Source organism: Plectropomus leopardus, chromosome 14, assembly GCF_026936395.1.
Source record: "Plectropomus leopardus strain MGB_pleo_1.0 chromosome 14, ASM2693639v1, whole genome shotgun sequence".
In the NCBI taxonomy this organism is placed as follows: Eukaryota; Metazoa; Chordata; class Actinopteri; order Perciformes; family Serranidae; genus Plectropomus; species Plectropomus leopardus.
Window position 1 is genome coordinate 31,787,248 of NC_142189.1, and position 26,955 is coordinate 31,814,202.

At 37.8% G+C, this 26,955-nt stretch overlaps 1 protein-coding gene and 1 long non-coding RNA gene across 2 annotated transcripts in view; one reads left to right on the top strand and one right to left on the bottom strand.

Annotated features, from left to right (window-relative positions):
• gabra2a (gamma-aminobutyric acid type A receptor subunit alpha2a) overlaps window positions 1-20,177 on the top strand; it is a 43,899-nt gene extending 23,722 nt beyond the window's left edge. Inside the window, exons 5-10 of the mRNA XM_042500546.2 lie at window positions 1,388-1,608; window positions 3,350-3,432; window positions 4,517-4,660; window positions 7,752-7,904; window positions 14,397-14,599; window positions 15,948-20,177. Of these exons, the coding sequence (XP_042356480.1) occupies window positions 1,388-1,608; window positions 3,350-3,432; window positions 4,517-4,660; window positions 7,752-7,904; window positions 14,397-14,599; window positions 15,948-16,250 (1,107 nt within the window). The 3' untranslated portion in view covers window positions 16,251-20,177. The remainder of the gene's footprint in view (window positions 1-1,387; window positions 1,609-3,349; window positions 3,433-4,516; window positions 4,661-7,751; window positions 7,905-14,396; window positions 14,600-15,947) is intronic.
• Window positions 1-26,711, bottom strand: LOC148187560 (uncharacterized). Its single transcript, XR_015778694.1, has 3 exons — window positions 26,631-26,711; window positions 4,546-4,627; window positions 1-1,097 (listed from the first exon to the last, which is right to left on the bottom strand). It is a non-coding gene; the product is annotated as an uncharacterized LOC148187560 (long non-coding RNA).
• Window positions 26,712-26,955: the final 244 nt, after the last annotated feature.

Sequence of the window (26,955 nt, forward strand, 5' to 3'; positions counted from 1 at the left end):
TCCACCATTACCTATCTGTAAACCTTGTTTGTATTTTCAGTCTGATTTTAGAGGATGATTATATTTCTCTTCAGTTATTTGTTAAAAGTTGTTGCTCACACCATCAAAACCAGATGGGTGAGGGTGTGATGTGGTTTCTGCGTGTACTGCGGAGTAATGAGAGGGTGAGGGAGAGATGTTTCCACACGGCTGGAGGGACCGAAGGCCTTGGTGATATTGATTTAAAGTGTGGCTGACACTTTGCCTCGAGGAACAGCTGCATCTGAGAGTGACAGACAGGTCTGAACCCGGCCAGGTGTCGCGCTCGACCAGGCACCGATCATACCACAAATTCTATCTGAGGCTCAACACACAGCAGGACAACAGGATAGGACTGATTTTAAAAAACACAATGTAGCACACATATATGATTTCAGAGATTTTAGTCTCTCAGTGGTTTTCACAAAACTTAATAATAGCCTAGTTTTAGTTATATGCAACACTCACACACACATCACAACAGTAACAGAAAGTGCATTATAGGATCAGTTAACCTTAAATTAAAAAATAAAGTGCTAGTTACCGGTGCAGATAGTTTGGGACTATTTTTTTGCACAGCATGGAGGGAAACTTTCTCAAAAGAGATGTTCATTGTTGAATTTTTAGATTTAATTTCCCGGTGCTGTAAGTGTCACACATTTCTCTTTTTGTACTGGTGCAGAGGCTTAAATTACAAAGTATTTTTTAGACCTGGGCAAACAAAATGAAACATATCTGCATGAGTAGACATTAATCCTGTTGAGCCATAGCAAATTAGCTTGATTTCTTTCAAAAATCTGAGGGCCACAAGCAACCTAAAAAGAAATTTTTAAAAGTTAAAAGAAAATTACCTGGAATTACAAAGAAGGAAAGAAAGAAAGAAAGAAAGAAAGAAAGAAAGAAAAGAAAATTACCTCAAGAGAGTGCTAAAAATTTCCACGATTTCACAGAGGAATAGTGGATCAAAACATTTCCGTATGATGCACTCAACTTTTGAAGAGTTATATGATGCATGATGTCGCTCCTGCTGCATCATGAGGGAGCCAGTTCCTACTGACAAGCACATAGCATCATGTGACCTAGAAAAGCCAAAAAAGTGTTTCCATTTCAGTTTTGCAAAATATGGCTTTTTCAAATCACCTGAAATACCACCTCAGGTGGGTGTAAACTTAAACATTTTTTCAAAACTGACACGTTTTTATATTCAGTTTTAATCTTCGCAATTTGAGAGATAATGAAAACCCAGCTATTGATCACGAAAATTAAGTGATCAGTTAATCCAGTGCTCCTCCTTCAGGCTAACATCAGGTCAACATTAGGGGCTGTAGCACCTCTTAACAGTCCTCTCCCCGCTTTGTCTCTCCATCAGGAGTACACCGTTGACGTTTTCTTCCGTCAGAGTTGGAAGGATGAGCGACTGAAGTTCCACGGACCTATGAATATTCTGCCTCTCAACAACCTGATGGCCAGTAAGATCTGGACCCCTGACACCTTCTTTCACAATGGCAAGAAATCCGTTGCTCACAACATGACCATGCCCAACAAGCTGCTGAGGATCATGGAGGATGGAACCTTGCTGTACACTATGAGGTAGCTGCTTTCACCATTCAAGTGAAAAAAAAAAAATCATTCATCCAGAGTTTACAGCTCTAACGTCCTATTGAATGTTACTTGGTACTTGCAAGTCTGGTTTCTGTGGTCAGTTTAGCAGTTTTAGTTGATTGATTGTTTTTATGGACTCTGCACACCAGCTCCAAAAATCTATCTGTGGACGTTTTAATTGTGAATGCCTGCCACAAATAAATGAATGTGTCAGAAACTTTAGCAGAGCACGCATTTTAAACGCCAATATTGCAGTCAACCATAGAATTGGGAAGCCAAAATCATGATTAATTTTCAACTTTTTAAAATTGTGCTGCCTGATGACATGTTTCAGTAGACGTGTTGCACCATAACTGTGTCCCACATGACTTCGCCATTAGTCCCGGGGGTGCCAATGTTTAGTTCATACTGGAGTAGAGTTTTAGACCCATTATAGTTTTGCCCGGATGATGGTAGAACTAGGGAAGGCAATAGCAGTCAGTTCGAGCAAGATCAGGCCTTAGAAATGCATACACAGACTCTTGGTGTTCTTTGCCATGTTTCACAAAGCAAAGCCCATAATCTTGCCTCTAGTTAATAAATAATAATGATAGAGCAAATAAAACTGTTAAGAAACAGAGTTCTTTAAAGAACATGTACTCCCTGATGTGGGCAGTCATTTAACTACTAGTGGGGAGGCCACAATAACAACACAATAACTGAAATTTAGAGTTGGCTTGGATAATAAAGTGGGCCTACAATCAAAGCAGAAGTGCCCTTTCCAGAGCCCTAAAATAGAATGTGCCTTCATAACCAAAATCAATAGTGCACAGTAAGCTTGTTAGCTCCCATTTTATGACAATAATGTTTCCAGACCTCCCAGCTGTATCAAACTGTCACCTGGTGACACTAGAGACATTACGTATGGTAGTGAGGTAATTAAGTTTTGTTGTGGAGAAATGGGTCCCAAAGGAAAACCTCACCAGCTCAATGATCAGTTAGTCGTTGCCTATTATCTCGAAGGAGGAAATTTTATCGAGAGAAGAAAAACAAAAACAAAAAAAATTTGGTTGAATTGACAACATGGGGGATCATGTTTCACACCAGCAAAACTCCCCTTTGAAAAACGGTTGCTGAATGAGCCTTAGTCGCATCTCATCCACTTTTATCTCCTGCCAGCGGACAAGACAGAAGAAGGCTTGTTAGAGGAACAGCTCTCAGTCCAGGTCGGGTTAGTTTCGCCCTGATTCTCGCTCTCCTCCCCCTCTTCGTCTGGTGCTTTCGGTTTTGTTTCTCCCCTCTGGTCTGTCTTGCCATTCGGCACAAGCCACCGGTGGAGATCTTCTTGCGGTCCGCTGCATTCAGTCCAAGCCCCAAACAACTTCTCCCAATGCTGAGAAGTGCCACTCTATCGAAGAAAAGTCACGCCTTAGCAGAGGGGGACGATGGTATCGAGATTTATATGTACTTTTAAAAGCTCATAATGCTGTAAAATGATTTTAAATATATAATTATGATAATTATGTGTATAGTTCTTAGAACATTTTCCCCTGGTTTAAAAAAAAAAAAAAATCGGTACCTACATTTTTTTTTTTTTTTTTTTTTGCAATTTCTGGAACAAGTCTTGCCAAACTAATTTGCTCAGGTTTCAAAGGTTAAATACTTGTTAAAGGCATCTGAATGCAGCACCAGATGTTGATCCAGGTTTCAAAGGGTTATTTACACAAACTGTGTCTGTGTGTACTTCCAGGCTAACGGTTCAAGCAGAGTGCCCCATGCACCTTGAAGACTTCCCCATGGACTCTCATTCATGTCCTCTCAAGTTTGGCAGCTGTAAGTGTGAGCAGATTCACATCATCTACACTGTGCATGTCTGCATGCTTCTGACACCTTGCTGTAATTTTAACCTGAAAGCACTTAAAGCACATGTACACTACTTTCAACACAGACTGCTGTATATATATATTATTTTACATGGTTTGTAAAGGAGCACAAAATAATAAAAATCTGTAATAATAATACAAAATAATACCTATTTAAAATAAAAATATTATATAAAAATATGCCCCATGTCATCCATCTGTGAAAATCTTTCACATTTTTGAATAATATAATAAAGCACCTTTTAAGCATAATCACCTGATTTTTCTAGCCAGAACACCAATGCTCTTGGCCTTCCAATTTGTCTTGTTTGATGCACTTTAGGTTCGGATGCATCGGATGCTTGATTCCCTTTAAACTCATTTCATACTTTCGTGAACAGCAACGACAAACTACTCTATTCAAGCTGATCATTTTTTTGAAAGAATAGTATAAAATATCATCTTTAAATGATGAAGATGCAGTGCACATGGAAACGTTAGTCGTTTTCACCTTGTTAAACACTAAAGTGAATTGTGTGCTCCATTGTTTTTAGGCGCAGTCCTTGTGAAGTGGCCTGTTGAGTTATTAGCAGTGATTCATCCATTCTGTCACCTCCATCAATTCTGATGGCAAAAGTATAATTTATCAAATAACAAACTACAAAGCAATTAAATGTATCCAAACTGAAAGTCAAGTAGTTTTACGTGTCAGTCTATGAGTAATGTTGTGTTATGCATGAATAGAAATTATGGTAAATAACATTTTGCTATGGTCAGGGTTGAAAGCCAGTGAACCTATTATTAAAAGGTGTTTCAGTCTGAGCCAACTACACACTTTTCATGAAGTGATAAGACTACATCGTGGCTGTAATTCTCTGTGTAGGTGTAAGTATTCATCCCTGGATGTCAGGGGATGCAGGGGAGGTGCACATGTAATCTCTGTTATTTGAGCCACGAGCCTGAATAAGGTGCTCTGGTGTGAAACTGTGTATTGAATATGATGAGGAGTGATATGTGGGACTGATCTGTTCACTGTCACTTTGCCTCTGCATCAGATGCTTACACTAAGACAGAGGTGACTTACATCTGGACTCGTAACGCCTCCCAGTCCGTGGAAGTTGCAGACGATGGATCCAGACTCAACCAGTATGACTTGGTGGGGCAGACTGTGGGAAAGGAGACCATTAAATCCAGCACTGGTGAGCATCATGCATATATTTCATGTCAGACAAACAGAGGAGGGCCAAAAAATATCCCTGCACTATATATATATATATATATATATATATATATATATATATATATATATGTATATATATGTATATGTATATTTATCCAATATGTTAAAACAAGCCATTTGCCCCATAGATACTGATTTATCTTCTTAAACCCCACCCAATTTTGGTGATCATCAAGTCTCTTCTGTGGTGAAATTCACATCATATTATGCATACTTTTATTGTGATGACCCACCAGCACATGGAGGCATGAAATACACCACTCAGTGTATGTTATATGTATTCACTGTGCAAAATAAGAAAAATACTTCAACTTAGGGTTGACATTTTGTGCATGTTCACTTTTTCAAAAAAATAAGAATAAAATATATGTATAATTGACATAGTGAATATGTACAAAGCATCTATATATATATATATATAAATGTTTGTGATATCAGCAGAAATCTTTGTGTTGGCCCATTTCAATATTTCACTTTAAAACAAATATCTGCCAAAACCGATGGCTAGTCAATACTATCCTGCATCCCTACCAAGAAGACTACTACTTGCTGGACAAATGAAAACATTTCTCATTGAGCATTTATGGGATCCCATTACCCCAGAGGTACCTTGATAATCAGTGGGTATCCTTTTATAGGACTTGGCTTTACATGTCAAGGTATGGACACAGGACTCCTGGGGGGTGTCCTGTGGTGTCTGGCACCAGGGCGTTGGCAACAGATCCATTGAGATCTGTGAGTTATGAGGTAGGGTACCAGCACGTCCCTTGGATGCTTGATCAGATTGGGATCTGGGGACTTTGGAGGCCAGGTGGATGGCTGGAGCTCTCTGTTACATTCCTAGGGTCATCCCTGAGCTGTTTTTGTACTGTGGCATGGTGCATTGTGCTGCTGGAGAGGCCTCTGCCATAGGGGAGTTCCACTGCACTATAACAAGATGTGGTATTTGCCTCACAAGCCGTAGGGTATTAATGTTTTGGCTTATCAGTGTACAACATATACTAGGTCACTTTAGGAGCGCTGATATGATACATATTAAATATGCAAACTTAAGGTACTCATGATTTGCAGAAATGTACAATACTGACACTTTGTTCTGGTGAATGGGCTGCAGAGTATACTAACGTTATGAGCCCATTTAATGCAACCATACTCCAGATTTTGTCAAGAGACAGGATGCATCTGTCACTGTGACAGCTGAGATGTGTGATCTTGTCAGTAAAGGACTTGAGAACATACAAGAGACTTTTAGCAACCAACCTGACAAGGAGAAAGTGAAGATTTGCTAAATCAGGATGAGGTTAGGTGTGTCTTTGGAAACACACAAACTGAAACAGCAATGTCAGAGTTTTCACAAGGATCAGGCAACCAACAGGTCCAAAAAGACATTGACATAAAGGTAGCAGCAGCTCAGCGAGAGTTTGCGAGAAATTTGAAGGTCTTGACAGTTGTGAGGAAGGGACCATGAAACCCTTCAACATCTCTGTCAGTTCAGGAATGGCAGTGTCTGTTGTCCTGTAAGAATTGTTATTCACAGTACCGATTTGCTTTCTTTTTATCTGTGTTTTATGGTTCTAAGTCCACTCTATTCATACCTCTTTGAAGTTTGTTTTTTTTTTTTCATTTTTTTTACTCTCAGCCTGGAGGAAGTAAAAGACGGAAAGGAGTATGGGAGCTGCAGCAGCTCTCAAAGTTTACTGCATCACAGGGCATCATAGGGCCAGATAAATAACTATGTGAATTTTTCACAAGCCAAACAGCATCAGACTTCTCATTAAGACAGCTGAGCTTCAAGAAACACTGAGTGATCAAAGCAGCCTCTGACAGAGACACACCTTTCAGTCTTTACGTTGTCATATCTGGAGCCATTCGCATGGTCAGTCGGCCTATCATTTTCCACATTTAGCTATAACAATTATTCCGATATATTCTTTTATGATAAATGTATGTCATAAATGCAACTTTCAATAAGTCTTCTGATACCATCCATGTCTATAACTACCCGTGTGTACTGTATGTGACCATGCTCACTAGTAATGTCAGTGTCTGTTAATTTTGCTTTTGATTGGCCAACACCATTTAACGTGTAACTAACTGGTTTATTTGTAAGAATGAAAAAAAAAAACAAGAAGCTAAATTAAGGAGGCCTTTCGTTTTTGTTTGCAGCTTTACTTCTGCATTTCAAAGAGATATCTATTTAGAGGTGGTGAAATGTTAACATTTTGTGTTGCATATGTCTTGACTCATTTTAATTTTCTGTTGGCTTTGCTGTAGAACAGCTGGCCAACCATGTCAAAAATATGCCCACTGCCCAGCCTCCAGTCTCCACTGGTTCTTTAACCACTGGAACTGCACTGAGCACCAGCCAGGTCAGGTGGGAGCTAACTCCTATGTATGGAAAAAAAGTTTTTAGGCACACATGAGGTGGTATTTCAGGCGATTTGAAAAATCCATATTTAGCAGAACTGCAGGGAAACACTTTTTTTGGCTTTTATAGGTCACATGATGTACAAACAAAGAGTGTTGGTAGGAGAATTGGCTCCCTTGGGCATGATGCTGTAGGTGTTACAGGAGGTGTTACTGCATCTCTCAAAAGTTGAGCGGATCATCTGGAAGTTTTGAATCCACAACTCCTCTGTGAAATCATGGACCGTCACCTCCCAGAAATCCCTCATATGTGGCCACTTATAACGGGCTTGCCTTTCCATTATCGCTCATTTAACCACCTACAATTGGAAATAATGGCTGCAATAGAAATAAACCTGCTAAAAAAAATTTTTTAAATCCATCGCCATGCTTCTTGGAACATCATCGCCAGAGGAGAGGATCGTAGAACATCATTCAGTAAAAACACTGTCATCTCTTAATTGTGTTTTATCAACATTTCCAAAATAACACTACACAAGGGTAACTCTACAATGTTGTTAACTAAGGTGTAACAAAATTAGACTATAGTCTGATGTGTGTAAACGTAAAAAATAACCTTGATATGATTAACGGTTAACTGTTGACATCCCTAGTCCTCACTCAGCTGAACTTCTCTCCTTCAGGTGAATACACAGTCATGACTGCCCACTTCCATCTGAAGAGGAAGATTGGCTACTTTGTGATCCAGACATATCTGCCCTGTATCATGACAGTCATCCTCTCCCAGGTCTCCTTTTGGCTCAACCGAGAATCAGTGCCAGCAAGAACCGTCTTTGGTGAGTTTTTCATTTGAAGGTTTCATACATCAAGAAAATAGATGGGCACTGAAATATGTCTGAAATATGACTGAAAATGTAGAAATTGTAAAAAAAAAATATAGTAGGCCGATAATCTATAAACAATCAACAATGAACCTTTCAAACGTCTTTGATGTAAAGGAGACCTTTGATTCATTGTGTTTAAGCCTTTAGTTTGGAATTCCTGTAAGATATTTTATGTCCACTATTGTGGTAAAACAGAGGAGCACATAAAGCCAAAGACCCATGCCAGGATTCCCAAATGGTAATCCTTCCTATCCTCATCTGAACCTGCAGGGCTTTCTCTGCCCAGGTTTGTGGTCCGGATGGTAAACTGTGTGCTCATGCTGACAAGTGAACATTTTATCAGGCCACTGCAGGCAGGCCACCAGATGAGGGTCATGCTGCAATGAGAACCTTGCTTATCTGCCAAAGGACAGTGGGCCCACACCCACACTCTGATTTCCCATTTGGTAAAATGTCAGGGACCTGTCTGTGGCTAACATAATGCTCTCTTTCCACATATCCACTGCAGTGCAATGCACACCAATAAACCCAGTCATTATCTGTTGTGACAAACAGGGCAAATAGGGCAGAAAGGAAAGGTTGTGTTGAAAGGCATTTTGTGAAGTTTTAGTACCAGAGGCATCTGCTTTCTGATTCATAAAAGGCCTGCAGGTATGAGAGCATTTTATTATTAAAATCAGAAAAAAAACATCTGACGAGTTCATCAACAATGCTTAGTGGGCTGTGTATGCTTTGCACGTTATTTATTTTGTATTTTGTAAACCTTACAAATCTGCTTTATTTTGGTGTTATTACAAGCTTGGTCACCAAACTGACAGCTCTAAACATTTGACTTCATTCACCAACTGTTTTTAAGAAGAACTGTCTTCTAAAAATCCACTTACACAGTTTTTACTAAGTTTCTGATATTCACCAATGTTTTCTTAGTTAATATTTGTTCATAGGTTAAAAAAAGAAAAAAGAAAAAAAAGAGATTCTACAAACACAAAAGAGCCCTTTTACACAAATTTGAGTGCTGACAACTTTGAGATCCCCCTCTGAATGTAGTAATGTTGAAAGCTAAATTAGAGTATTTGATCTTTGTTGCAAAAAGGTGTCTGGGTTAGTTAAAAGGATGTAGAGTTGCATGCAAGACTGAGGGTCATCTGAAAATGAACTTCAACTTAACTGTGGCAAAGCCAAATAATCAATATCCTTTTGTGTATCCTACAAAAAGATCACAAAAATAACTCAAAGAATTGTATTAAATCAATACGTTACTCATAAATTGCTGGAAGTTCATTGTCTTGCTTAGCCTGTACTGTGGTGCTAATGCTATACCCACTTGTTACATTGCCAGTCCTTAAATGGAGAGAAAAGTTGCTTGTGGTGCTGCCTGTAAGTCAGCGGTTGTCCATTGTGGAAGTATTGCAGGTCAAAGGAATCTGGTCTCTTTGTCCTTGCAGAGGTAGCAGGTCTGCACTAACATGTCTTTGTTCTCCTTTATGCTTAAAAAGTTTGCCTCCAAATGTTATTAAAACAGTATATCTGTCTGGAGCATTAACTTCTCTGGTCTCTTCAGTTGTTGAGAGTTCAGTGTGACTGCTTTAGGAGGTCATATTCAGAAAGTTTTGCTTGCAGCTCCTGCTGGGAGCTGTTGTGAGAAAAGGTGGTAGAAGGGTGGAGCAGGTCCTCCAGCACCTGCGACTCTCCTCTCAGGAGGTCCAGAAGTAAAACAAAAAGACTAGTCCAGGAAACGCAGGTTTGTTGGCCTGGTGACATTCCAGCAGCTCACATGCACCACCTGAGCAATAATCTTGAAGACTGACTCCATGGGTGGAATTTCCCACTGAGGCGTGAAGAAGGGGAGGCCTGTTGGGCTTGTCTTTTGTCTGATGAACTAAGGACACAGCAGCAGCCATATTAGGTTGCTGAATTTATACGACATGTCTTTACATGTCAGTTTAAAGCTGCACAAATTAAAAAATTATCTGTGGTGTCTAGTGGTCCCAACACTGATGTCTGGAACACTGTCCAGGTATTTCTAGGTAATAAATAGTATCCTTGCTGCAAACACAGCCAAGGACTTACAACAAAAGACATGTGCAGCACAGGCCCAAGGCAAAGAGGAGCTGTCAAGGCTGTTTAAGAATTAAGGTCCTCCTCATTTATTTTTTTTTAAACCTTTCTTTCCCTTTCTTTCTTTTTATGCCTTCAGGCCATCAATGACTATGACTCAGTTTCATGGTGGTCAGTGGTCAATGGCACAATCCTTGGCCCTAATGACCAAAACCATTTTTTGTTATGGTCTTCAAAAATGGCCAAAACTGTGTTCTTCTTTACAGTAATCACCTCAAACACATCCAATAGTAACTAAATGATTGTGATTGACCATACAGATCTCAAGTTACTGTAGATCTGTCCAAATTGGAAGGCATCCAGACACATCTACCAGAGCAACTACTGCAGGATTTTCTTGATTCATCTGGTTCCCATGCAAAGAAATTGCAGCGTATGAAGTAGACAGAAATCGTGTTGTGTTGGTTCACCTTACAGAGCACAGAACACACACAGGCTCAACAAATGACTCTGCTCTCTGCTCTATAGTTGTCATTTTTTGTTGATGTTGCTTTGTAATCTTTGCGTAGGGTTAGTCTTATGCTTGCCGAGGTACTTCTAATATGACTCTCCTGACCCAGTCGGCAGAGATGTCTCCAGCTCATAGTGTGAGCTGAAGTGCCACTCAGCAATGAAAGTAATCTCCAACTGCTTCTTACAACATCAAAGAAATTCATGGCTGTAGCCATCTTATTGTTACAAGGTTCAAATTGGTATTGCAGCTAATTCAAACGGCCAGGATCCATGGCAGACTGGGCTATCAGTGCTGTTTGTAGAATGCTGAGAGAGAGCACAGCACTAACAGTTCATTACATCATTCCTGCAATGCAGGCTAGCTTAATTAAACTGCTAATGTTTGGTTTTCGTTGAGGCTATAGGCTGTAGGCTACAATTTCCCATTCTGTCTGTTTCTTTCTTGTGACATTGTATTGGACTGACAAACATTGTGAGGTTAAACAGTTGGTCTATTGTCTATGCTTTGGTTAATATTCTCAGTATCACAGGAAAGGGCATCAACATTAGCACGAACCAGTTCCTTGCCCTGATTAACTGCTGCTTCATTACTTTAATCGTCAACACATTCAATGCAGTCCCAATGACTACTCCTACATTGTTGTAAACAAGACAATAATCTTGTTGTTGCTATTCCTCTTATACCATTATTTCCAGTGCACAACAGACAGGAAAAAGTTTCATCATGAGGATGAAGCTGTGGCGATGTGTCTGTCATGTATGAGATGAGAAATTTTGTGTGAAGGGAGAAAATGTGCACAGCAGAAAGTGCTTTGCAAACTGTGGTGTCACAGATCTGAGTGTTGGGCAGAGAGACATTTTGACGCTGATGGTGGTGCTGTATACAAGGTCTAATTCGTCAAGTTATTTTTTACTCCCAACAGCCCCATTTTGGTAATATCGGCAATCCATAATTCTTGATAAATCTTCTTACATGTTGTTAGAAAGAACTCTTTGAAATTAATTACAGGAAAAAGTGTTTATTTGGTACACTTCCATATATTTTTTTCCCCAAGTGATTGCAAGCTTAACCTAGAGTATTTGAGGCAGTGCTCTGCAGGTTTACCGAGCATGCAAAATGGAAAATAAAATGTAAAATGTCACTATACACAAATCAGGGTAGTAACAGAAGTAATCAAGTTGCCGTTACTGCAGTGGCGTCTCCCTGCAATATGAGCAGGTTTGAATGGAAGCTATCCTAAGAAGTTCATAATTGTCTCCTTTTACCTGTACTTCTTTTGAAACGTTACCTTGAAACAATGTCTGGGAGTTTTGGCCCGTTTGCAACGCAGCCGGACAGATTTCGCAGTGGTATGATGTGTAGCCGAGCAGCCAATACACGACAGTTGGCTGGACAGCTCTTGTTGCAGCAATACGAAACACGGCTGACAAAGTGGCGATATATGATGACTTGGGATGAGAGTTGGTTGCTCCAGAACATTTTGAGCCTGACCCATAGGGGGCGCCAAAATATTTTTTAACAATTAATTCCTTGGCCTTAAACCAACTTGTTGCTGTTCGTAGGTTTAATTTTGCCCATTGTGCTGCTTCCTCCTGTTGGCGAAGAAAGAGCTAGAACCTGCAGATTGCTGCTTGGGGCTATACGTGTTATTTTAGATTTGCATTGGAGACAGGTTGAAATATTCTCACTGTTTCTCACCTGTTTTGAAAAAATCAGGCTTTAAGAAATTTGGAGGTGTGTTCAGAAAGAAAGCAAAGCAAATTTTGATTTGCACAGGTTGGAACAGGCTGTCAATGTCACCTGACAAATGAGACAACTGGCATCCCAAGGGTAGGTCTAAAATTCAGAAGACAGTCTTATGTTTGTTTTTATAGGCAAACACAAGCATATTTTGTTTGGTGGACATGTTTGTATTCAACTCTAAGTGCCATGGACTCATTTCAGATGTGGGATTGAGGTTTTAAACCCATTCCTAATAGGGATGCTTATGAACTGAGCATTGGTCAGGTCATACTTTTGTGGCGTTTTGGCTTTTAGATTTTTCTGTGCACGTAGAAGCTCTATGATGGACCTAGAGCTGATTAAAATTCAGATCCACACATGGCCTCTGTTTTGATTAATTTAACTTGGAACATCTTAATAAATGTGAGATCAAAACCAAGGGGTTAAACATGATGTGTGTTGACAGAAAGATGCATTATGCTGATTATTCAGGATGAAATATGGAAAGGTAAGAGGTGTATGTGTGTATGGTTTTGCACATATGTGAGTGTGTGTCGGTGTGTACATACAATGAGTGCAACATCAAAAGGAAAGCTCATGATCCTCTTACTGTGGGAAGTGATGGGTTCACGGTATGATAGCGAGCTGTTAAATATGACCTGCAGCACAAATAGTATACTTGCGCGTGCACATTGGTGTGCTTAAGTCAAGAGATACATGTCGTATACCCGCAATGAGCATTAAAAGTCCTCCCACTCATTTAGTAATAATGTCTCTCATTAAACACAATAATAATATTAAACACAAGAAATGAGTTACACCTCCAATCTATTATTCGAGATTTAAAAATAAATCAAGATGACAGAATCAACTCAGTGGCACATGGTCTTACAAGTCTATTCTTATCTTGCTACATTAAATTCAGTTTTAGCACACACAGAAAGGTCTATATAGTCATACTGTAGCAACTACTCATAGTGGCTCCTAATAAGTACAAAAGCCAAAATTTATGGAGACGACTGACTCCAGTGGAATTCAAAGATCACGTGATCTCCTGTCAGATTATTCTGCTAGCACAAGTATTTGTAGGAATGAAACACAATCCCAGGAACATGTTTTTGTGCCCCCCGCCTATGTCCTTGAGTTGTTCATCCATCCATATATCTGGACCATGTGCATACCTACAGTACATATGTCCTCCCATTCTCCTGAATGCAATATCTCAAGAAAGCCTCAAGGGAATTTCTTCAAATTTGGCACAAATAGGCCACTTGGCCTCAGTTATGAAGTGGTGAGATTTTGGTGGTCATAGGACAGAGGTCAGTGTTGCCATGACTTAATTTGTCTCATTCTTCTGAAAGTGATATCTCAAGAATATTATGAGGGAATTTTCAGAATTGGTACGAATGTCCACTTGGAGTCAAGAATTAAGGGATAAGAATATGGTGGTCAAAGGTCAAGTTCACCATGACCTCACAAAACTCACAAAAATCCATATGTAGTTATGACAAAAATTTCACACAAATGTCTTGTAGGATGAAATGATGAAGTGATGACATTTTATATCCAAAGGTCAACTTAACTGTGACATCGTAATGTTAGCTGTCAGCGCTACTTGACTGGTTAGCAGAGTCATATAACCCGTAGTTGGTAACTGTAGTTTGAGCAGGGTGGTTAGTCTGGGGGTAGACAAATGCACAGCCCTTTGTTGTTCCCAAGTGAACTTGGTGGTTGAAGGTCAAAGGTCAAGGTCATGGTGACCTCACAAAACATTTTTTTGGCCATGACAAAATTTTCCACAAATGTCTTATCAGATAAAATCAAGTGACATTTTATTTTCCTAAGGTTAGAGGTCTGTGACATTGCAATGTTCTACAAAAACAGTTCTTTGGCCATGTTTAACGTCATAACTCAGGAACAGATGGGGAGACATTTGGTCAGATACTGACATGGTGACACTAATCTTTTTACACCTCAAAACGACCAAACCTTGCTGTATAGATCTTCTGTGTTGTTATTGGGAAGATATGTGTAAAGCATGACTGTTTTCACATGATGTAAACTGTAAGTGAAACTCAACTGGTTTGCAGTGGCATACAACTGCAAGGTGATAATTTAAGTTTCTTTATGCTTTTGTCCTCTCTTCCCAGGTGTAACCACAGTTCTCACAATGACCACTCTGAGTATTAGCGCCCGTAATTCACTGCCCAAGGTGGCCTATGCTACAGCCATGGACTGGTTCATCGCTGTCTGCTATGCTTTTGTCTTCTCTGCACTTATTGAATTTGCTACAGTCAACTACTTCACCAAGCGAGGCTGGGCCTGGGATGGAAAGAGTGTTGTCAATGACAAGGTACAGCTGCCACACACCTAGAGGTGCTATTCCTTTACAAGATCAATCATAAAGACCCGTCCATTCTACAGTTCTGTTAACTAACAGAGAACCTTCCTCATCAGCTGGGTAATGTTTGGCTGTAGAGGGGGAAGGTTAGTGGATGTAAAACCAGTATAAAGGCTCCTGCAGACTGCAGTATCTTATAAGTTTAGTGCACTTACACTCTCAAGTTACACACTCAACATGGATCTTAATAAACTTGAATACAACATCAGATTTGATGTATGCAGACTGTACAATGCCATCACCTACTGAATCACAGGCTACAACTTACATCCATCGACATCAATATGCATGAACAAAACAACGTCTGCATGCATCATCCATCTATGCTGCTGTAGTGGTAATAGCAAAATTAAAACAAACAAATCGAGCCCTCACTATAGCGGCATTTATGTGTCAAAAAAAGTCAGAAGAGAAGGAAGAGGAGCATGCAGATGTGGTCGTGGCTGGGGAAAAGAGGCCAACTTGGCACACCATTAAGTATGAGCATCTATTAGCATTTACCAGAGTCGTGCTTATCTGTGCGTCATTTCATGCTGCATTTCGTTAAAGCGTACCAGCAGTCACACAGTGAGATTCTCATCCCAAATACCTGACACTGTCAGAATTTTATCTCAGACTGTCTTTGATTGCATGACCGTGACAGCGGCCATCCTTGAACCTCTCTCACTGTGCAAAGGTAGGACCACCATTTAAGAGCCACAGCCAAAAATATCATGTTTCTTTTACAATGGTAATCTTTCATTTGAGATGGCCCAAAATTGTACGTCTATGCTGGGCTTTAAACAAAACTAGCCAGACTCTGTTTTGCAGGACTGCAAGTGGAACCCTTTGGTAACATACATGAAGGGCCAAGAACAAGTAAATAAGGCCGTTGGGTCAAATGCTGTGGATTCTCTGCCCCTCCCGCACAGTCATACACTAGTGGTTGAGGCTACCATCCAAGATGCTCGTCAGATAAACATTCACACACACTTACACACCAATAGCACAGCCATCAAGAGCAATTTTGGGTCCAGTATCCTGCCCAAGGAAATTTGACATGAAAACTGTTCCTTTTTTCCTCCTTGTGCCTGTCACATGTGTCCTATGTCTTACCCATTAGTCTCTCCTGGACCTAGGTTGACTTTGGTATTTAACATATGTTACGTGCTCCTAGTCAATGATCATGCTTGTCATTGCAAACATACAGTACACATGTTAACACAGTGGAAAACTTGCAGCACATCCTCAATTGAGCATGCACATATAGTAGTAATGTTTACTTCAAAAGGTCTCTAACCATGAGGCATTTTTCCTGCAGAAGAAGGAAGCGTCACTCATCAAGAAGAACAATGCCTATGCTGTAGCTGTGGCTAACTACGCTCCAAACATCACCAAAGACTCCACACTGCCCACCATCTCCAAGTGTGCTCTGAGCGATTCCAACAAGACTACAGCGGAGACAAAGCCTGAGCAGAACAAGAAAACCTTTAACAGCGTCAGCAAGATCGACCGTATCTCCCGCATCATGTTCCCTGTGTTGTTTGGGAGCTTTAACTTGGTCTACTGGGCCACGTACCTGAACAGAGAACCAGTCATTAAAGACCTGGATCCTGCCAAATGAACTGTAAGGACTCGATTCAAGCACACGGCCCATTCAGGACTTCAAACATCTGTTGGTATTAATTTTGTCAGCCAAAAGCGGTTTACATGCACAGAAAATTCCTTCTTTCTTTCCATACCAAGTACATTTTTGGACAGATGCAGATAAACATTTTAAATGGGTTAGAATCAACCTTGAGAGCTCATTCCACAGGAGTAAGACAGGCATTTTTACCAGGTTATAGTCCAAAAGGTTACTTTTAGTTTCAGCTGCCGAAACAGAGAAAAGGAAACCTCAGTGCTGATGCTGATTCCTCTTAGCTTTCAAAAAACATTCCACTACCTTCACAAAAAGAAAAATATATTTTCTCCTAATTATGGCTTCCAATTTTTATGATTATAACATCAAATGGTCATATTAGAAAACAATACTTCAAAAACTTCTAAATGATCATTGTTTAAAGATGCCCCAATTTTTACATTAACAGTGAATTAAATGACTATGTATAATGTGAAAGGTGTCCATAAAGATTATCACCAACTCCCTCTCACCACTCTCGTCAACTTTATTTTCAGCAACAGCAGATGTTTGCAATAAAAAGACGTCCAGTTCTACTGAAAATTACATCTCAAGAACACCCCATGGGAGTTTCTTAAAATTTGGCATAAATGTTCACTTGGACACTAAACTGCTTAGATTTTGGTGGTCATATGTTATAAGTCAGTGAGACCCTGCATATGCCTCAATTTAGTGAATGCAATATCTTATGAACAACGTGTGGGACTTTCTTCAAATTTGACACAAACATTCACTTGGACTCAACTATGAATTGATAAGGATTTTGTGGTCAGAGGTCAAGGTCACTGTGAGCTTGCATTTATGTTCTTCTTGTGAACACGATATCTCCAGAACGGTTTAAGGTTTTTTCCTCAAATCTGGCACAAACATTTACTTGAACTCAAATATGAACTAATTAAATTTTAGTGGTCAAATTCACTGTGACCTTGCATACATGCCTTTCTAGTTAACGTGATATCTCACAAACATCTTGAGGGAATTTCCTCAAATTTGCCACAAATGTCTAAATATCCATAACAATAAAGTGATTAGAATTTAGCGCTCAAAAGTCATTGTCACTGTGACCTTGTATTGATCTCGTTTTAGTGCATGAGATATCTCAAGGGTGGGAATTTCTTCACATTTGACGCAAATGTCCCCATGGATTCAACAATTAATTGATTGTTGGACGTAGTATCTCATTAGGGAGTCTCTTCAAATTTGGCACAAACGTTCACTTGGACTTGAGAGTGAATTGAATTTGAATTTAGTTGTCAAAGGTAAAAGGTCAACGTCACTGTGACCTCATAAAACATGTTTTTGGCCATAACTCAAGAATGGCCAAAGAATTATGATTATGTAATGTAATGTAAATATGTAATAGGATATTACAATGAAGTAGTGGTCAACTTCACTGTAACTTCATAAGGTTCTGCAAAGTTATCTTTTACTGGCCATTACTCAGTGTCATATCTCAGGAATAGAAGGGGAGACATTTGGTCAGATACTGAGTTGCACCTTGAAACTGTGCTGATGATATAAATCTTCTGTGCTGCCAGGGAAAGATATGTTTTACGGCTCCATGTTTTCACACATGGATGTAAACTCCAAGTGCAAATTGACCGGTGCATGAAGGAATACAAACACGAGACAGTAATTGTAATTTGGTTTTCGGTTTTTCTCTGGGTTATTATAAACTCTGTCTTATATTTCACAAGTTTTAATGTAACTTGCCTTAAATAAGAGGCAGTGTTTCCCATACATATACTCTTTCTGGGCGGCCCACCAAGGTAAATTGAGACCCGCCCAGGAAGATAAAATTCAAATTCCACTGTTTTTTCCAATCAATGATGTAATTTTACAGTGCAGACAGACTGTCCGCCCTCCAGGTCCACCAGCGTTTCCCATTAATTACAAAGACTATGGCAGGCTGTCCTTATTTGTCCCACCATAGAATCAATGGAACTGGACTGTTAATTAAACGCTGTATTAAAACACCGTTGAGTTATTTGTAGCGCAGTAGCGGCAGAGATGCACAGCAGAACGTTAGGTGCATTAAAAGTGAAACTGAGGGGCGGCTGGTGGCTCAGTGGATAGAGCAGCGCCCCATGAGCAGGGGTTGCATCCTCGCCACAGTGGCCACAATTCAAGTACAGCCTCAGCCCCTTACTGCATGTCTCCCCCTCTCTCTCTTTCTCTCCCCCTTTCACACTCACATTTTCCTGTCAATTAAAGGCAATAAAAGCCCCAAAAAATAATCTTAAAAAAGAAAAAAAAAAAGTGAAACTGAACCTTTCAGTCTTCTGGGCCTAAAACTGTCTTTCACTTACAAAAATCTGCCAATACCTCCTCTCATCCATCGATCTGATCAGCTGTGAACGTATCAACAGATCAATTATCCACCTCAGGAGTGACATTCAGCTACAAAGGAGATGATAAGAACTACGGCTGCTGCGCTGCATTTACGAACCCACAAGACAGTTGGATATTAGAGTGACACCACAGACAGAGTGACACTAACCGCTATGCTGTCGCCCCCCTCCCCCCATCCCCATCATAGATACATGGGCAATCTTTGGGAAACTGTATGAGGAAACCTGTGTATGACTCCCTGTCAATGTTGACTTGAAAGTAAATGACCTGTCAGTCTCTACTTGGTTAAAATAGTCAAAAGAGGATTATACTGACAAAAAAAGTATTGTAAAGGTAAGCAACTGATATTGTTCAAGAAAGCTGCACTTTATCATCATATTTGTCATTTACACTGTTCCTATTTGCAGTCAGTTAAGAAATGCTCCTTCCTTTCGGGATAGGAATATATTGTAATGCCCATTAACAAGTTGATAATATATATTAATCAGTATAAAGCAAAAGCCAAAGCTGTCAAAACTAAAGCAGCTGGCAGAATGTAAATTTAATACTGTAGAAGGAGGGTTAGAGTTTCTGGCACAACTTCAGAGGAATTTAAAAAATGTAATTTCCATCAACAGAGCCCATGACACAGTGTACAATCAACAGCAATAAAAATGATTGTCTAGGGATCCTTTTCATAAATGAGTGACTATTAGTAATAATTTTCTCTGAATTGTGAGATGTAACTCTGATGGGTTTTGGAAGTCATAATTACAAGAAAATGTCTCGAAATGTTATTTTGCCATGTTGAACACTTGCATCTTAACATAGATTTGTCATGAACTACTATATCCATGAGGCAATAGGTAGTCAAGAAGCAGCAGGTCAGCTTCATGTTAAAATTAAGGAAGTAGTCTGGTTCTGTGGACCCAACAGGTTGTAACAGTAACATCTTTACAACATTAGACGACTCGCTGGGAACTTATTACAAACCACAGCTTCCCCACAATCACACCCAGGGCTACGTGGTGCTTTACTGCTCACTCTGTAGTTTTTTTACAGCTTTTTAGACTTTTATCTTCCTTACACAGACTGTGTCACACTGTGGAAGATGACTCTGATTGGATACTGATGTATGAAATATGTATGTATTCATATGTTTTGTTAAAGTGTCTTTGTGTTAATTTAAATGAATTGTTGCTTTATCATAATCTTTTTATATAAAATGTAGCAGGAACAAGGGACCTTAACACATTTAATAGTCTCAACCTAAAGAAGAGGACACTATGTCAATAATACTGTGTTCATTGAATTTTGTCTAGTCTTTATGTGTGAAAGTTTTTGAGATATATATTTATATGTATATAAACCTTGTGCTTTGTTTAACCCACTTTTCCACTTAGATATATTTTAAATGATAACTGTTTTCAATATCTTTTCCATCTCTAACACTTGACTGTTTGTTTCTTTAAATGTTGGATTGTAGCAGCCCCTCCGGATTCATATGACCACTAATATAAACTTGTGATACTCACTGACAACAAATCTCAGTGTCTCTCTGTTTTTAACCAAGATTTACCTTTAGAGCCAACATATGTTAAAACAAACAGAAAATTAATCTGCAAATCAGCAAATTAGAGGCCAAAATTGCAACTTCTAAAGATTGTCTGGGATTGGTCTGGGTTTCGTGGTTATTTGGTATTTTGGTAGTGTTTGAATGAAGACTTATGGAGATACAGATGTTAGATGATTTTGCACATTCTTAAAAATATAGAGTGATGAACTTCTGAATTGGCCATAGGTTGCAGTGAGGCAAACTTTTGGCACAATTCAGTCTTTGTGCTGAAATAAGTTTGGAAAGTAAAATAAGTGCAAATGTAGATTTATTGCAATAAGTCACACCCACTTTAAGCAGTCATTACCAAATGTTATACCTTGACTGAGTCATGACCCTTGATCGAATTTCGCGCAAATCCCTATAGCTGATGAGATAGAAACTTTTTTGCATTTGTGGTGCTCTCCAGTGTCAGATTATCCCAAAATCTGCTGAGTGATTCAGACAAAGTACCTGCAAATGAGTTTAATTAAAATTGCCCACAACATTTTAGATTTATCAGTATTTGGGTTAAAATTAACAATTGCCAAATAGTATGTTGAAAAAATGAAAGAAAGTCACAAAAGAGCATTTCTAATAAAGTCAAGGAATAGCATGACAAAAGAGAAGCATCATAATAGCAGGTCAAATTCGTAGTCACAGTATAGAATCTTTGGGGAAAATAAAATAAACATTGATGTCATGTTGTCCAAAAATCTTAAAAAATATCAAAGTGTGCAATGTGCAACAAAAAAATAACATAAAAATATATGACACTTTTTATAGTATAGTATGTCGTTGAGATATCATAATAAAAAGTCATATTATAACACATGTCCAACAATCGTGAAAAGGTCATAGTACAGTATGTCATCCAAAAATCATGAAAAATGTCATTATTATAAACTTTATTTAACCATGATGGTCCCAATAAGATCACAGATCTCTTTTACAAGGGAGACCTGGCCAAGATCAGCAGCAAATTAAAAAAACACATAGAATCACATAAATTAGAATACACTGACCCAATCAGGTAAAACATTTGCACAAAGACAGACTGGACTCAATGGATTTCACTATATTATAATATATTATATTATATGATGTTCATAAAAAATTCATTATATATATATATATATATATAAATGTCATAGTATAGTGTGTGGTCCAAAACCATAAAACCATCATAGTTAAGGTGTAGTTTCCTTTATTTGTACCCATAGGTAGATTTAGTTTGTCATAAAAATGTCATTGTATAGAATGTCATCCAAAAAAATCATAAAAAATTTCATAGTGCAGTATGCTGTCCAAAAATCATGACAAATGTCAGAGTATTGTATGTTGTCAAAAGATCATAAAAACCATCACAGTATAGCATGTTTTTGGGATTTTATTTTGATCTAGTATGTAGTCCTGAAGTTATGTCATTCAGAATATAATAGTATAAGATATATATATATGTGTGTGTGTGTGTGTGTGTGTGTGTGTGTATGTATATATATATATATATATATATATATATATATATATATATATATATAAATAATAGTATATTTTCCAACCCCACCCACCCAGAAAACATGATAGTATATTATGTCATCCAAAAATCATTAAAAACAGTCATAGTATATCACCCAAAAGTTATGCAGACATTATAGTAAAGTATGTTGTCCAATTGTCATTAAAAACAGTCATAGTATAGTATGTCCTTTAAATATGATAAAAAAAAAACTTCTAATATAGTATGTTGTCCAAAAACCGCAAAAAAAACATAGAATAGTAGGTAACACAAAAATTATTATTATTTTATTTCTTTTATAAAATTGTTGTTTATCGTCCACAATTTGTTACGTCATGACGTCATACAGTATGTTCTCAAAAGTAACAAAAAATCCAATAATCATTAAAAAAGTCATAGTATAGTATATCCTCCAAAAATTATTAAAAACAATATGGTATAGTATGTCCTTCAAAAATCATCAAAAACATCAGAGTATAGTATGATGTCCAAAAATCATCAAGTACATCACAATATGGTGCGTCTTCCAAGTAATATCAAAATCCATATAGTTTAGTACGTCATCCAAAAATAATCAAAAACATCATAGTAGTACGTTGTCCAAAAACCATCAAAAACATCAAACTATAGTATGTCGTCTAAAAATTCTCAAAAATGTCATAGTATAGTTTGTTGTCCACTAGTCATCAAAGACTTCGTTGTATAGTATGATGTCATAGAATATTATGTCATCCAAAAATCACCAAAAACATCTCATGTCATCCAAAACATCATCAAAACGTCGTAGTATAGAATGTCCAAATATCATCAAAGACGTCATAGTATAATGTGATGTCAAAAAATCATCAAAAATGTTACAGTACACTATGCTGTCAAAAATCATCAAAAAGGTCATAGTGTAGTATGTTGTCCAAAAATCAACTGAACGTCAGATATTATCATAAAATCATACTATAGTATGTTGTCCAAAAATCATCAAAAACATACAAGTTTAGAATGATGTCCAAAAATCATCATTAAGGTCATAGTATATTATGTCAAAAAAACATTATTAAAAAAAAATTATCAAAAACATTATACTCTAGTATGTCTTCCAAAAATTATCAAAAACATTATACTCTAGTATGTCTTCCAAAAATTATCAAAAATGTTACAGTATTGTATGTAGTCCAAAAATCATCAAAAACATCACATTTTAGTATGATGTTCAAAAATCTTAAAAAACGTTATAGAATAGTATGCCTTAGTATCGTATCGTATCGTATCGTATCGTATCGTATCATATCGTATCGTATGGTATCGTATCGCATCGTATCGTATTTGGCCGCTCTCTGAGCCATTGTTTGTGTGCGTGGCCATAACATATATTGACATCATAATATACTATAATGTTTTTCATACTATAGTATGATGTTTTTGATGATATTTGAACATCATACTATACTATACTGTACTGTGATGTTTTTGATCGTTTTTCCACAACATACTATACTGAGACCTTTTTGATGAATTTTTGACAATAAACTATAATATGATGTTTTTGATGATTTTTTGGACATACTCAAGTATGACAGTTTTTTATGAATTTTGAACTATAGTGTGCTGTTTTTGATCACTTTTGGATAACATACCATGCTGTGATGATTTTGATGATTTTTGGTCATCATACGATAGTATGATGTTTTCAATGATTTTTTGGATGACATACTATATTATGACGTTTTTATGATTTTTGGATGACAAAATATACTATGTTGTTTTTGACCATTTTTGGGCAACAAAGTTAATGTCTTTTTTAATAACTTTTTAAGTCGATTTGTCGATTTTTGGGCCATACTAACTATAGTAACTATACTATGTCATTTTTGACGATTTTTGGACAATATACTATGTCATTTTTTTCTTTTTATTTTTGGGCGACATACTATTCTATGTTGTTTTTAATGATGTTTGGGTGATGATGTTTGTTATATTGCTTTTTACAGTCTTTGACAATTTTTGGGTGACGTACTATGTTGTTTTGATGATTTTTGGGTGACATTCTATACTGTGTCGTTTTTGACGATAATTGGATGACATATTATACTATGTTGTTTTTGACAATTTTTGGATGACATACTATGTTATGTCGATTTTTCAGATTGCAGACTTTCCATAACACAATGGAGCATTGATTCGTACTGACATCCCCCAATTGTCCATTTTTGTCTTTATGCAGTGTCTCATAAATGCCTTCAATGAGGATTTTGAAATAAACACATGAAAGTCATTCCATTGAATGTCAGACAACAGACTGGAACTCTCTCTTTCACACACATACAGTACATCAATTTGATCACAACTGAAACATATAAGCACCCTTTATACAGACTCTGGGGACACTTTTAATATACATACAGTACATGAGCCCCACAGGATGAATCGTAATGATGCCACCATTTGGTTGAAGTTTGTACAGTACAGTTGAGTGATATATCATTTTGTCTGATGAATCAGGGGAAGTGTTCCCAAAAACTGGTAAAACCAGTATTGGCAGATGCATCTGTAAAAAATCAGGGACTATTGTTGAAGAAATGTCAAAGTAAAATCTGAGGTTATTTAGCAACTGTGATGTAATAACAAACTTTTTCCATTAGAGAGTACTGACATGTTTATGACTGATGATTTTTGGACATCATATTATCGCATGACGTTTTTGATGATTTTTGGACATCAAACTATACTATGAAGTTTTTGATGATTTTTGGATGATATACTATAGTATTATGTTTTTGATGATTTTTGGACAACATACCATACCATGATGTTTTTGATGATTTTTGGACAAAATACTATACTATGACTTTTTTGATGCTCTGACGTCATACTAGAGTATGATGTTTTTGATGGTTTTTGGTCAACATACTATAGTATGCCATTTTTGATGATTTTTGGACGACATACTATACTATGACGTTTTTGATTATTTTTGGACATCATACGTTAGTGTGATGTGTATGATACGTTTTGGACATCATTCCATACCATGCCTTTTTTCATGATTTTTGGACGACAAACTATACTTTGACATTTTTGATGATTTTTGGACAACATAGCAAACCATGACGATTTTCAGGATTTTTGGATGACAGTATAAACTATGATGTTTTTGATGACTTTTAGATGACATGAAGTTTTTGATGATTTTTGGACATAAAACTCTACCATGATGTTATTGATGATTTTTGGATGACGTTTTTATTTTTGCTGTGTTCATGCAGAAGACATGTGTTTTGGCAAGATTGTGTTTTTTTTGTTTAATCTTGGAATTTTTCACCTGATATCGTAGATTTTCTTTTCTTCCTTTTTTTCGACCTACAATTGGCACATTTGGCAGGTGTTAAAGTTTTTTTTTTTTAAAAACTACATAAACGTTCTAATTTTGATGAAAAAGGTGTATCCTACTTTTACACTTTGCTGTTACTGGGGCTAGAAACTTGCACTGTGGAACTTTAAACCAAGTATAAGGTTGCACAATACAAAGTGTCCAGATACCCTTAATACACACACACACACACACACACACACACACACACACACACACACACACACACACAAGTCAGCAGGCCATGAGGCATCCAAATCCTAACAGTGCTTAGATCCACAGTCCTGCTGAATGGTGAGTGTTGCTGGCCTAGCACAGCCACCACTGCACATCAGCACATTTACCCTCCTGTCTGCACTTCTCCACCTGCCTTTGATCTCCACCAGCATCACCTTATCCCCACTGCTGGCTAGCCTTTCAATGGGTGTCATCTGCCCATTCACACCAACACTCAAACCCCACAAGCCTCGCACATATCAGCTGAAGACAGAAATAAAAACTGACTCGCAAATATATGGGATCATATCATTTCATAACTTCATTATTCTTCACCTTTAGCCCAAATTATATTCTATATAACTGTCAACGGGCTATAAAATCTACATTATAGTCAGAAACCCTCACACAATTTATGATTGGGGCTGTAACTAACGTTCATGCACAAACATTGTCATGTAAATACAACATCACTTTGCTGTCAGTATGACTTAGATTATTTAATAACACACACACACACACACACACAGTCCCATGTCCATTAGGGGAGTCTTGATCTCTGAGGTGGAGTAGTTCTCTCAGGGCCCGTCTGTAGCCAGAGGCCGGAGCTGTCCACACTCATCTCAGTATTCATCACAACCACCCCCTCCTTCCTCCACATCCACACCATCCCACCCCTCTGCATCCACGGCTGCAGCTGACAACACATGTCAGGGGATCTTACACCTCAAATCTGACACACAAGTTCAACAGAAAAGCAAGCGAGGTGTGAGACTCAGGGGTTCAATTGAGAGTTCAATTCTGGCATTTATGGAATTAAGAAAGCCAAAGTGTACGATTTTGAGATGAAATGAACTCAAATTATCGTCTTGAAGCTGTATGCCTCCATGCACCAGTCAAGTTGCACTTAAAGTGTACATCCATGTCTGTAAAAGCTCAGAAGATCTCTACAATCAGGACAGTTTCAAGATTAATCTCACCAATTCAGTATCTGACTAAATGTCTCCCCTTCTGTTTCTAAGTTATGATTAGGGCTGCAACTAACGATTATTTTGATAATCGATTAATCGATTAATCAGATTTTTAAAAAACATAAAAAAAGAAATAATAATGACATATGCATTTTTTCTCCCATCACTTTGATCAAAAAAAGATTTTGATTGACAACAGTGCATAAACAGGTGGTTGCTTGAACATCCCTGAGCTTTCAAAATAATATCAATTAATAAATAAGAAATAACTACAAAATCAAATATGAAACAATTCAAAAACTAAATGTTGACAGCATTTACAACATACCTTTACGTTTCCTTACTTCGACAAAAAACAACATATGTTCAGTTTGACTTCAACCTCGCCGAACTGCAGTGTGCATCATGCTTTTGGTGTTCACACACACAGCATCGTTGCAACATCACTGCTGTGTCATGGCCCGCAGATATTACTTCTGTATTTTTGACATTTATAACAACAAATTCCTCTCATTTATGAAGTCAAGCGAGCTCCCGCACAGCCAACAACACGGTTCTGCAAATTTTTCAAAATAAAATGCCTTGTATCATCAGTTGATGGAATTCTGTCCACAGAGATGCTGTCAGTGGGCTTTTTGTTTTAAAAGGAAAGT